General features: G+C 55.9%; 1 protein-coding gene across 3 annotated transcripts; it reads right to left on the reverse strand.

The window, feature by feature from the left end:
• Positions 1-2,951: 2,951 nt before the first annotated feature.
• Positions 2,952-10,935, reverse strand: Serpinh1 (serpin peptidase inhibitor, clade H (heat shock protein 47), member 1, (collagen binding protein 1)). Of its 3 annotated transcripts, XM_005379885.2 has the most exons (6): positions 10,777-10,935; positions 9,521-9,564; positions 6,599-7,254; positions 5,048-5,146; positions 4,709-4,941; positions 3,653-3,955 (listed from the first exon to the last, which is right to left on the reverse strand). In XM_005379885.2, the coding sequence occupies exons 3-6, from the start codon at positions 7,218-7,220 to the stop codon at positions 3,653-3,655; spliced, it is 1,257 nt and encodes a 418-aa protein (XP_005379942.1). In that variant the 5' UTR covers positions 7,221-7,254; positions 9,521-9,564; positions 10,777-10,935. The 3 variants fall into 3 exon arrangements, with proteins under 3 accessions (XP_013367518.1, XP_005379942.1, XP_005379941.1); XM_005379884.2 differs by lacking the exon at positions 9,521-9,564 and having other exon boundaries at positions 10,777-10,934; XM_013512064.1 differs by lacking the exons at positions 9,521-9,564; positions 10,777-10,935 and having other exon boundaries at positions 2,952-3,955; positions 6,599-7,220.
• Between the last annotated feature and the right edge of the window lie 475 nt (positions 10,936-11,410).

The following is an 11,410-nucleotide window of genomic DNA, read 5'->3' on the forward strand; positions in this document are numbered from 1 at the left end:
GAGATGGGTAAATGAAGAACTGACCTGGGGGAAAGGAAGCAACAAGCTGGGCATTTCTGAGCCCGGGCATTGCACATGCAGAGACGCTTCCTTATCTTGCAGGCACGAAGCTCCAGCCTGGGGCCTGAGCTCAGTGCTCCCCTGACAGCTGAGACCTGGGAGGCGAGAGTGGTGGCGCTAAGCAGACATCCCCAGGTCACACTGAGGGAAAGGAGGAAAGAGGGAAGCAGGACACATGCAGGACTGAGTGTCCCCGAGAGCATGCAGAGGGACAATGCAGTATGTACTGTGCCAGGTGCCCACAGAGCAGTAGGAGCTCAGAAGAAGCCACGCTTGCCCTTGAAGAGGTTGTAGCTGGCGTCTCAGAGGGAGGACAATAATCCCGCGCTGCAAGGACTGGGGAGGAGATGATATAGAACCCCATTGGTGACTGCCCCGATAAAGTGTGCAGCGAGGAACTCACACATATCAGTACCTTCTCCTTCCTCCACAGCCAGACTTGAGTTCCTATGAGGGCCAGGACGTCACTGACTAGCAGGGTGGCTGAGGGCTGGTCATTTCACCCCTTTGGGCCCCAGCTTTCCCACCTGTAACATGGGACAGTGATAGCTACTCCTTAGGGAAGCTCTGAGAATTGATGGGATCATACATGGCAGTGCCAAGCACACAGTAGGTGCTCAGTAAGAAGTTAATCCCCAACTCCCCCGTTTGCACCCACATCTGGGGCCCTCAAAATCCAACAGGCTCATCATCTGTCCGCAGCTTTCACAAGCGCAGCGGTGAGAACAGGTGATTCTTCCAACGGCCTCCAGGCGGCGGGAAAGGCTCGGGACGGTGACCGGCCCTTGCGGGAGGTCCCTGACGGACCCACCTACTCTTCCCCGCTCCTTCCGCCACCCGCACTGCTGCCCTCACGTCAGCAGCACCGGACAGCTGTTGCTGAGAGCTACAGATGCGAGCTGCAAGAAGATCTCTAACCTGCGCGGGAGGTAGGAGCGAGGCTGTTTCCCTTCGTGTGATCGGCGCGACCCTACCCGGGCCGGCTTGTTCACTGCCCCTTCCCACCTGGTGGGGGAGCTGTTGCACGCCGAATGTCAGAGATGGCGGAGACCCGGGTTTGGTCCTGGGGACACCGGAGGGAGGATCATGGAGTCCAGAGATTTGAGGACAGCCTGGGTAACACAGGGAGATCATCTCTCAAAAAGCAAGGCTTCCCACCTCGCTGGGCTACTGTGGGTGTGTGCACCTCTGTGATCAGGACGCAGTCAGTTCCTGCCCTGCGCTTCGTGCATAGTGGAGGCAGGAGCAGCTACCCAGCAGACCAGTACTGAACCCCAGTTCAGCCACATCCCAGAGGCCCCAAGCATCTTTCAACCTCAGTTATGTCACATATAAAAGAAGGATAAGCCCCGCCCCCCAACCAAGCTGCTAGGAGACTTGGATAAAACGATGAATGTCCAGTATTCGGCAGACATTAGGAGCAAAACACAAAAATAATACTGGCATATTATTAGGTCATTATTCTAAAGCTGGATGTGGTGGTGCACGCCTATAATCCCAGCACTTGGGAGGCTGAGGCAGGAGGATGGCCAAAAGTTCAAAGCCAACTTGAACTACACAAGGAAAGTATGTTTCAGAAAAAGCAAAAAGCATTATTCTGACCAAGAAATGCTCACTCACCCTTCAAGGCACCCCACCTGTCATTTCTCTGGAAGCCATCCCTTCCTCCTCTGGACCCCTGAAGTCCTGATTCCCTTCCTTCCACAACAGCCCTTTCATGTGCTCAGCAAATGTTTCAGTGCCTTATATGTTATGATGCTGAATTTAGCTGTGGGGTAGACAGCAATGAACAAACATGGTCTCTATTCTCATACTGCATTCATTTTCAGGGGGGAGGCAGACAGCAAAGGCCTACAGTAAATGGTGTGGGTAATGTCATAGGGCTAAAAAGTAAGGAAAATAAGAGGCTGAAGTGGGAGAGGGGCTTGTTACATTGGGTGGTCAGGAAGGTCTCTGAGTAGGTGACATGAATCCAGAGTGACAACAGCAACCCTGAAAAGATCTACATGAACTGTTTGCCAGGTTGAAAGAGCAGCTTGTGCAAAGGCCCTGAGGCAGTGATGAAAGTGCCACTTGCATGACAACAGGATGCTCCAGGCAATTGCAGCACAGGCAGTCCTGAGTATACCTACCGTTCTACCTCTAGATAAAGCCCCGTAAGGGTAAAGATCTAATTTATTGAGTCCGCAGCACAGAACAGGCCTGGACCCTTGACCAGTTTTGGTAAAACTCCATGGAGTGATAACAGGAATCAGTTGGCCCATATGCAACCCCATCTAAGTCTAGGGGGACTCTGCCAAATTGCCTGACAAAATAGGGAGCCCTTCCCTAGACCAGTGACCTCTAGGGCAGAGCTGTTAACAGAGGGAAATATGGAGAAGTGGCCAGAGACGGGGAGTGAACTGCCTAAGATCACACAGCCTGCATGTAGCAGAGATGGAGCTCAAATCTGGTTTCCTCTCATCGCTGGCCACAGGTCTCCTGTCCTGTGCATCCCTCTCCCTTCCTGAGCAATGGTATCTGGAGCTTTAAGGACAAAGACAGTGCCTGAAGGGAAGGATCCCACAAGCTTGTTGTCTCCAAAGCCCAAAGGCAGGCAACATGCTAATGAGAGACTGTAACCTCAGCTCAGTGAAAGCTTAGAGGGTAAAGACCAGGGCCCTGCACAGCATTCCCAGGGTGCCCAGGCTGGGGGGGTCAGCACTGTCCCTTGGGGCTGCCAGGGCCATGTGTCTCCAGGGAGCACTCCGGGGCCAACCCCACAGCGTTGTCTGCAGTTAACCCACCAGCATTACAGGGCCTCCCGTGAGCTAAACTGAAGGAGACCTTGTCCCCTGGGACGAAGGATGTGGCTATCTCCTGACCCAAGCTTCTTCCATGCTCCAGCAAAATTTCATTGGAAAAGTTTTATTGAAAAAATGATTGTACAAATAAGTTCTCATTTTGACAGCAACAAAGGCTCATGTTTCCCCTTCCCATCTTTGAAAAACTTAAAAAAAAAAAAAAAAAAGAAAACATAAAACGTTCATCCCCATGATGCCCCATGTAACAATTCTTAACCGGGGTCTGCCTAGGAGCCCCTCCTTCGAGCTGTTTTTCCCACTCGTTACTGGGACCTAAGCCATCCTGGGTGTGCCTGGTCCCAGGGGCTACAGCACCTAGTTTTGTAGTTGAGGGAAGCTGGGAGAGGTCTGGGGAGCCAAGGTGGGGCTGAGGTGGTGGTGGTGGTGGTAGCTGGGCCAACCCCCTAGCTCAATGGTCTCACAGATTTGAAAGCACCTGGCTATAAATAGGAACACTGATTGGCTGGTTGAGGAAGGCTGGATCTAGGACTTTGAAGATAGAGCAGGATCAGACACCCAGCTCCCACCGTGTGTGGCGTCTCTGGGCTCAGCATCATGGTTTCTGGGGGCCCGGGTCCATGCGGAGTGGACTCTAGCTGGGCAGGTCCACTGGGACACATGGGAACCCTGGTCCTTTTCCACCCCCACCCCGTAGAATACCCAAGGCTGGTAGTACCCTTCCCCAGTAGCACCCATGTGTCTCAGGAGCCTTCAGGCTGCCTCCTGCCATCCCTGCATGCTCTAGGGCCCTATAATTCGTCTCGCATCTTGTCGCCCTTGGGCCTCACCAGGCGCCCAATGAACAGCATGGAGCTGCTCTGGGTGTCTCGAACCAGGAAGATGAAGGGGTGGTCGGCATAGAACAGCTTGGGGTTGCGCAGCTCCTCCCGCCCGTAGATGTCCTGGTCGAAGGGGTTGCCCTCTGTGTCCCACTCGAAGGCAGTGGCATGGAACACGCTGGCCAGGTAGAGGTCCTTCTTGCCTGACATGCGCGACAAGTCCGCCTTGTTCTTGTCGATGGCCTCAGTCAGCCCCAGTCCGGCCAGGTGTTTCTGTGGGACCAGACGTCAGGTGGGGTCACAGCACTCGTCCTCACCCTCTGCCCTCACCACGCTGACTGCTCCTCCACAGCACAGCTACTCCCTGGCTACCCACTGTGCGCCAGGCACACCGCTCTCACTCTCACCGCAACCCTCAGGGGCTTCCACTTGCGCTTCACAGGTGACGACATGGAGACCCAGAAAACCAAGTCAGAATCCATCCCCGCCTGCCCCACAATCCTGGACTTCCTGCTTGAGGGTGCTTCGTGGCCAGGGAACCATTTCTGGCAGCCAAGGCAAGAATGAGATGAAACTTTTCTCCTGGTAAGGGGTGGAGCTTACAAGCCAGGGAGCCTTTAGGGAGTCACCGATCCTCTCTGAGCCTCTGCCCACCACCCAGGGACCAGTCTTCTTATCACTGGTGAGTAATAGCAGGGACCAAGGGCTGGCTTAAAGGCAAGACGTCCCAATTACTGGCTGAGTGACTGTAGACAGGTTGTTCAACCTCTCTAAGTCACCTTTCTAAGGAAACTTAACCTCCGTTTCCTCATCTGCCAACTTGCTCATGATCGTCCCCAGAGAAGCTATTTTGAGGATTATGAGAATTAACACATATGAGGTGCTTAGAAGGCCGCCAGGGACACAGCAAGTGCCCAGCTGTATTTAGCTGCTGTTGTTATCATCTGTCCACGGGCAGGGCCCACACTTCTTCTCCAGTGTCACCCTAGCAAAGAGAAGAGTGTCCAAGCCCCCTCCCAGCCTCACCTGCAGGTCGTGGGTCACCTCCACCACCCCCTTGGGCAGGGAGACAGCGACAGCCTTCTTCTGCATCTTCCCCATCCAGGCCTTCAGCTGCTCCTTTGTCAGCAGCTTCTCCAGACGCTCGAGTGGCTCCACGTGGTGGGGCATGAGGATGATGAGGCTGGAGAGCTTGTGGGCCAGGGGCATCTCCAGGATCTGCACCTTCTCCTTCTCGTCGTCATAGTAGTTGTAGAGGCCTTGACAGAGAGCAGAGGACACTGAGTACACTGTGTGGGGGGGGGCAGGCCAGACCCTGAGCACATGGGACCCCTACCTGGGCCCCCTGCTCTGCAAGGCACCTACCTGTCCGATGCATCATCGTCACCCCCACAGTGTAGGAGCGGGTCACCATGAAGCCACGGTTATCCACCATCTTGTGGTGGAACTTCTCGTCCCAGTGTGCTGTACGGGGACAGAGCGCCGAGTTAGAGATTCACATCCCCACATACATTCACAGCCCACAAACACCCTACCTGCCTACTCTGGATTCATCTCTGACCTCAGTGAAAGCAGAAAACCTCAGTGGATTTATCTCTGCCACTCTATGGGTCAGGCTGCAAGCATCACCCCCAAGCACTCAGTCCCTCAGAGCACATGTTCCCTCAGGATTTGCTGAGGGTGTTCTCTCTAGCCATACCCAGCTGTCCCACATGACAAGGAATTCATTCTACCTCAGCTCAGCCACTTGTGTCTACTACCTGGGTAGTACATGTCATGCTGGAGAAATGCGCTGAGCTGGGCTTTCCACCTGACATGGTAACCTGACATGGTAAGTGCGGAGTGGGGGTGTCCCCTAGGCTAGGAGCTCCCTGTGACTACCCTTCATTATTGTCTGCAAGTTCTGTTTGTGTGGCTGCAAAGGTGATCAAAATCAATGTATGTGTGGCAGTGGCCTCAGCCTTATGTTTAGTCACAAGTAGACCTGCGTTCCTATTCAGGCTCAGCTCCTGACTGGCTGTCAGACCTTCTCCCCGCTCCTAGTTTGGCTACATTTGTAAAGCAGGTTACCTCATCTTCACAGAAATTGTGAGAACAGTGCCATTCACATGGGTCCTAACATATCCACCAACTCCAGATCTAATCTTCAGTACTCATCCCTCAGCCTCAGTCCTGAACTTACTACCTCCTTCCACAGGTAAGGAAACTGAAGCTGGGGCTGGTCCTGCTGAGGGGCTAGGCAGCCACCGCATCATAGGCCAAGACAGTGCCGAGCCTGGAGCAGCTGCACAACAAGGAGGTGCACGCAGGCCTGAGTGAGCTGCTGCAGTCACTTAGCAACTCCACGGCATGCAACGTGACCTGGAAACTGGGCAGCTTGTGGCAGAACTGAGCTTCGGTTTCAAAATGTTTCTTTACCTGTGACATGAGGGTAACACTACCTGCCCAGGAGGATGCTATCAAGAAAAGGTGCCTTGGGGCTGGGGATTAGCTCAGCGGCAAAAGCACCTGCCTGGCAAGCACAAGGTCGTGAGTTCGGTTCGCGGTACCGGAGAAAAACCAAAAAAAAAAAAAGAAAAGGTGCCTTTCTCCAGCTCACTGCTGAGGCAGAACTGACCACTGAATTTTATCAATTCCAACACACACAAGCGACAGTACTTTGATTTGATGAAATACGGCAGGTAGGAGCACATCTGGAATCGCTCAGAGGGCTGGGATCCCTGTTCCATTCCTTTAGACACCTGGCTGTCTCTTTGTACCCAGCTTCTAGGGTGTACAAAGGATTTGGTAACAGTCCACCCTCTGAAGGTTGTTGTATTTAATAAAAACAGTGAAGAATTCAATGAGCAAGGCTTGTTTAGGGGCTCCTGAGAGAAGGGACCGCCCCCCATGTGCCCTGCCCTGTCTTGGACTCACGCTTGAAGAACATGGCATTGACCAGCAGGGCGCCGTCCGTGCGCTCCACATCCTTGGTGACCTCGGGCAGCTTGCCGTCCGTGGTCTGCGCCGCCCACTCATTGATAGACTGCAGGGCGCTGCGCTTGTCCCGGAAGTTGATCTTGGAGTGCTCGCAATTGTAGTGCTGCTTGCTGCTGCGCACAAAATCGTCAGCGAAGCTCACTGAGCTGGGGCCGTACAGGCGGCTGCCCAGTTTCCAGGTCACGTTGCGTGCCGTGGAGTTGCTAAGTGACCGCAGCAGCTCGCCCAGGCCCGCGTGCACCTCGTCGTCGCGCAGCTGCTCCGCGCTCAGCACCGCCTTGGCCTGTGATGCGGTGGCCGCCTTGCCCCCCAGCGATACCAGCCCCAGCGACGAGGCCACCACCACGGGTGACAGCAAGATGTTTTCCACCGCCTGGTCCTTGGCCATGGCTTGGTACAGGCTGAAGGCCAAGCCGGCACTGCGCTCAGCCAGGGTGGCCGCCTTGGGGCTCAGCTTCTCTGCGGTGCCCGGAGCTGCGGCCGCTGCCGGTTTCTTTACCTCGGCCGCCAGGGCCACCGCCAGGAGGCTGAAGGTACCAAGTAGCAGGAGGCAGCGCATGGCTGGAAGGTGAGCTGTGTGCACCACAAGGGACCTATAAAGGGCGCAGAGAGTGGCCCTGAAGCCTTATGCCTTCCACCCCAGCCACCAACCCCGGCCTTCTGGCTGCCACCAAATCCCCCTGAAGATTGGTGCAAAGGCACAGAGGTGTGGGGGCGCAGGCCTAACCCAGGACTGCCAGGCTCCCCAAGGCCTTCTCTGACCTCCCTAACTAAAACGGGTTCACAGCAGGCAGGTCACCAACAGACCACCCTACCAATTTCCTGCAGTGTACACCCAACACTTACACTCACTCAGGTGATTATTATAAATCTATTTTGCCCCTAAGTAGAATGTGCTCTCCAGGACAGGAGGCCTCGTCAATCTGGTTCATTCCCAATGTCTGGACAGGACAGGGCCCAGCTATTCCTGAGTGAAGGTAAAACAGGGCCCCTTGGGCAAGTCAAGCCAGGGTGTCCTCATCTGTTATACAGAGCTTAGCTCTGATCTCACATAAACCTCAGGGCCTTTCTCCAGTGAGAAAAAGCAGCAGCTGAGCTCCCTGTGGAGCGGCAGGAAGCCCAGGTGTTCAAGCAAAGGATGCTATGTGGGACAGGTCGGTAGGCCTGTGCCCCACCCCACCCCCAGCACACACCTCTCACTCTGCTCGGGATGTTAATGAGTCACTCATTAATTTGGAGAGCTCAGATGCTGCACTCCACTGCCCCTAAGGAGATCTTGAATGAGTGTACACACACGTGCACACACACACACACACACACACACACACACACACTGCTGTGTTCCTTTTACAAGCACCAAGGGTCTAGGTCTCAGGGCGCAAGAATTTAACTTGCATACCTGTGCACAGGCCCTGGACCAAAAGGGAAATCCAAGGACAACAGCTCCTGGCACCAACTCCTTGGAAACCAGGAGAGGGGCTTCCTGAGAGAGCAGCTCGGTCAGGATACTGGAGATGAGTCACAGCTCAACAGAGCACTGGCCCCCTCCCCCATCACCACGGGCTGGTCATCCTGTGTGTTCCTCCCCCCAGAAATTGGAGCCACATTAGATCCTACTCTGTCCTCCCATCATACACTCCCCGCCACATAGGCCATCTGCTCTGTGGTCTCAAGGTTGCCCTCCATCCTCTCCCCCTCTTCTCCATGCAGCAGGAAAGGAGAGGACAGGACAGGACAGAAGGAAGAATCAGGAGGAACCCTGGTGGAAGCCAAGACTCCACTGCTCTGGCAGGTCAAATTTCGCGACCAAACACTCCCCAAGAAAAACTGAAAATTTAAAATCCTGGTGGAAAACCATGGGGACTCTGGCCTGCCAAGGGAGCGCACTGGACTCCTGGGAAGATTCTATAGCTGGCATCCTATAAACCCAGGACCTTTCCACCTCCCTGCACTGCTGCCCTCCCCAGGACCTTGAAGGTGCCATGCAGAAAAAGAAGCAAAGTGTTCAAGGAGATGGGGGTCCTGAGGCCCAGACTAGGCCCCAGGCCCCTTCCTTTCCAGCCCTGACTCCTTCCCCACCAGGCCTCAGACCACAAAGGCAAAGTGACCGTACCATTTACCTTGCAAACAAGCAACCAGAGAGTGAAACAAATGCTAGGACAATAAGCACATGGCCACCGTTCTCAAAGGCCATCTCTAATCCAGATAACCAGTGGCAGAGCTCAGGCAGGCTGCAGAAGCCACAAGCATGGCCTTCCTTGGGAGGCAGTGAAAGAGCTAGGCTGCCGCGTGGCAGCCACCATCTTGACAGCCCCTGCCCCCAGCCAGCCAGAACCTCAAACGCTGGGAGGGGCTTCTCAAAAGGGCTCCAGATGACTGGTTTGGGTTTCTCTGGCGGCCACACAGCTCCTGCTCCCAGTGATGGTGACGTGGCAGGCAGGAGGCTGAATTATCTTTGCAGGCCAGCAGAGGGGGGCTTCCAGGCTGGGAGGCAAGAGACTCGGACTTAGATCCTAGGGGTGCCACAGATTTTCTAGGGACTCTAGGAACCTCCCCGGCCTTGGTTTTGCATCTGCATTTCTGTCTCTGCAGGGAGCGGCCAGGCCCTGTTAAACCAGCACCAGGAACAGGAAGGCAAGCCACTGCAAGCCAGCCAGCTTCCCGCAGCACAGCCCATCTTGCCATGGGGAAATGCCAGCCCCAAGGCTAAGGTGAAATAATCTGCAGCCCCAGGAAGGAAAACAGAAGATCACTTGGCTCAGGGCTGTGCCCACAGCTGGCTGGACGGAGCCGGGACTGGAAGGGGAGGTGATGCTGGGACCACCACAGGGTCTCCAACACTGGAAGGGTCTAAAGTACCTTGAAACTGCCTCAGAGGATAGTCAATGCCTGCCTTTTTCATTCTGAAAGAAAACAGAAAAATGAGGAGGCTGGGACCCCCACAGAGAAGGTGGGGAGCAGGGGCTTGCCAGGCCCAGCCCCCAAATGGCACCCCTCTTTGAATTACTGGGACACTGGAGGTCGCACGCCTCATGGTTGGTCCAAGGGGAGAAACCAAGCCCCAGGCAGCGGTCACCCCAGTCCCACAGACAAAAGCAAGGGTCCTAATGCAGAGCTCCGACCTCCCGGAACTCAGAGCCCTCCAGAGCACTGCATGTGGTGTCCTATTACACTGCCAGAACACATAAAAAAATCTCCGCTGGGAATCCCAGCGACCAGAGACAAAAGAGGGGACAGGAAGGGGGGATGGGCACAGGAACCCTCTGAAAACAGAAGGGTGTGGTCCCAGTCAAACTTCCAGGCAGCGAAAACCCCCAGTTTTCCCCCAGACCACCATCTGGGCCCTGCAGCCCAGACAGACCAGCAGGAAACCGGGAAGAGGAGGGGCCAGGTCCTCAGGCCAGGCTGGAAGTGCTCTTGTTCCCCCTCTCCAGGCGCCTCAGGAATGTCCCTGCGCTGGGGGCAGGGAAGCCTAACCCTGCGGTTCCTCAGGAACCAAGGGGGTGGGCAGAACAGGAGGTGACTCAAGTCTCTCTGGTCATCCCTCCCTCACCCTAGGGGTGCAGACCCTTCGGAGCTAGAGTGGTGTGCTCAGGCCCTTCCTTCAGCTGCCACCCACTGCTGATCAGAAATGCAGCCACCAGTGGGGACTCCTCCCTGGTATAGGGACCTAAAGCGCCAAGACTCCCACCCAGCAAAGGCCAGCGGGATTTCACCTCTCAGATGACCCCCAACAAGCTTCAGCAGTTGGGTCACCAATCCATTATGCTGGCGTCCAGGCCTCCAGGCCGGCACCTCCAAGGGCGAAGCTGGCGGGCCCAAGCCCTGCAGAAGAGGCTGGAACCTATCTCTTCCGTCCTGTCTGCCGCCACCAGCCTTTTCCCACTTTTAGGAGCTCTGCACTTTGTCCAGCTCCTCCGGTGCACAGACTCCCCAGCCGGGCCTGTTCTCTGCCCCCGCCCTCAGGCTCCACCACCATCCAGCGCCCCGATTTTGAAGGCCCCTCCCCAGTGCTCCCAAATGCCAAGGACTCCAGTTTAAGGGCCCCAAGCCCTCCTGGGGCCATCTGCCCCGCCTCGCTCCCCGGCTGCCCCCAGGCCGCCCCGGCCCCTCACCTGGACCCGGACGCCCGTCACTCTCTGCAGCTGCGGACAAGATTCTACTCTCCGTCCGCTGCCGCGGCTCGGGTTCTATATATGGATCTCCCCACCCACTCCTGCCCGTCCCGAGAAACTTCTGGAAAGTTGGAAATGCTTCCGGAGGGCGCCCCAGCTCCGCTAAAAAGGAAAAAAAAAGCCAAGAACCTCCTCCCCCAAACCGCCCCGCCCCGGCTCCCGCCCCTCTCTGCGCGCTCTCCCGCCCCTGGGTCCTACTGCCCCAAATGAAGGGCTGGGCTTGCTGCACCGGGAGCCCCCACCGGGACCAGCTAGTCCTTCCAAGGGTGCACAGGCATCTTCTAATTCACCGGAGACTCGGGACCCCGCTATCCTGGAGGTGGCAGGAGGGGGATTCAGACCATGGAGCTGGAGCGGACACAGTGTTCCTATGTCCAGCACGCATCTCCTGCGCAGATCTCCACACAAGCCAACCCAGTCCTGGTGGCACATTTCTTCTGGCACCCTTTTCTTGCTCTGCCCAAAGGAGATCAACTGCGCCCCATTCACACACCTCCACTTTTTACTCGCTCCTCAGTCCCTCTCCTTCTCTCAGGGGAGGTGGGCAGATTTAGGAGTCAGCGCCCTTCTCCAG

This window comes from Chinchilla lanigera, unplaced genomic scaffold, assembly GCF_000276665.1.
Source record: "Chinchilla lanigera isolate Chin_1 unplaced genomic scaffold, ChiLan1.0 scaffold00013, whole genome shotgun sequence".
Taxonomy (NCBI): Eukaryota; Metazoa; Chordata; class Mammalia; order Rodentia; family Chinchillidae; genus Chinchilla; species Chinchilla lanigera.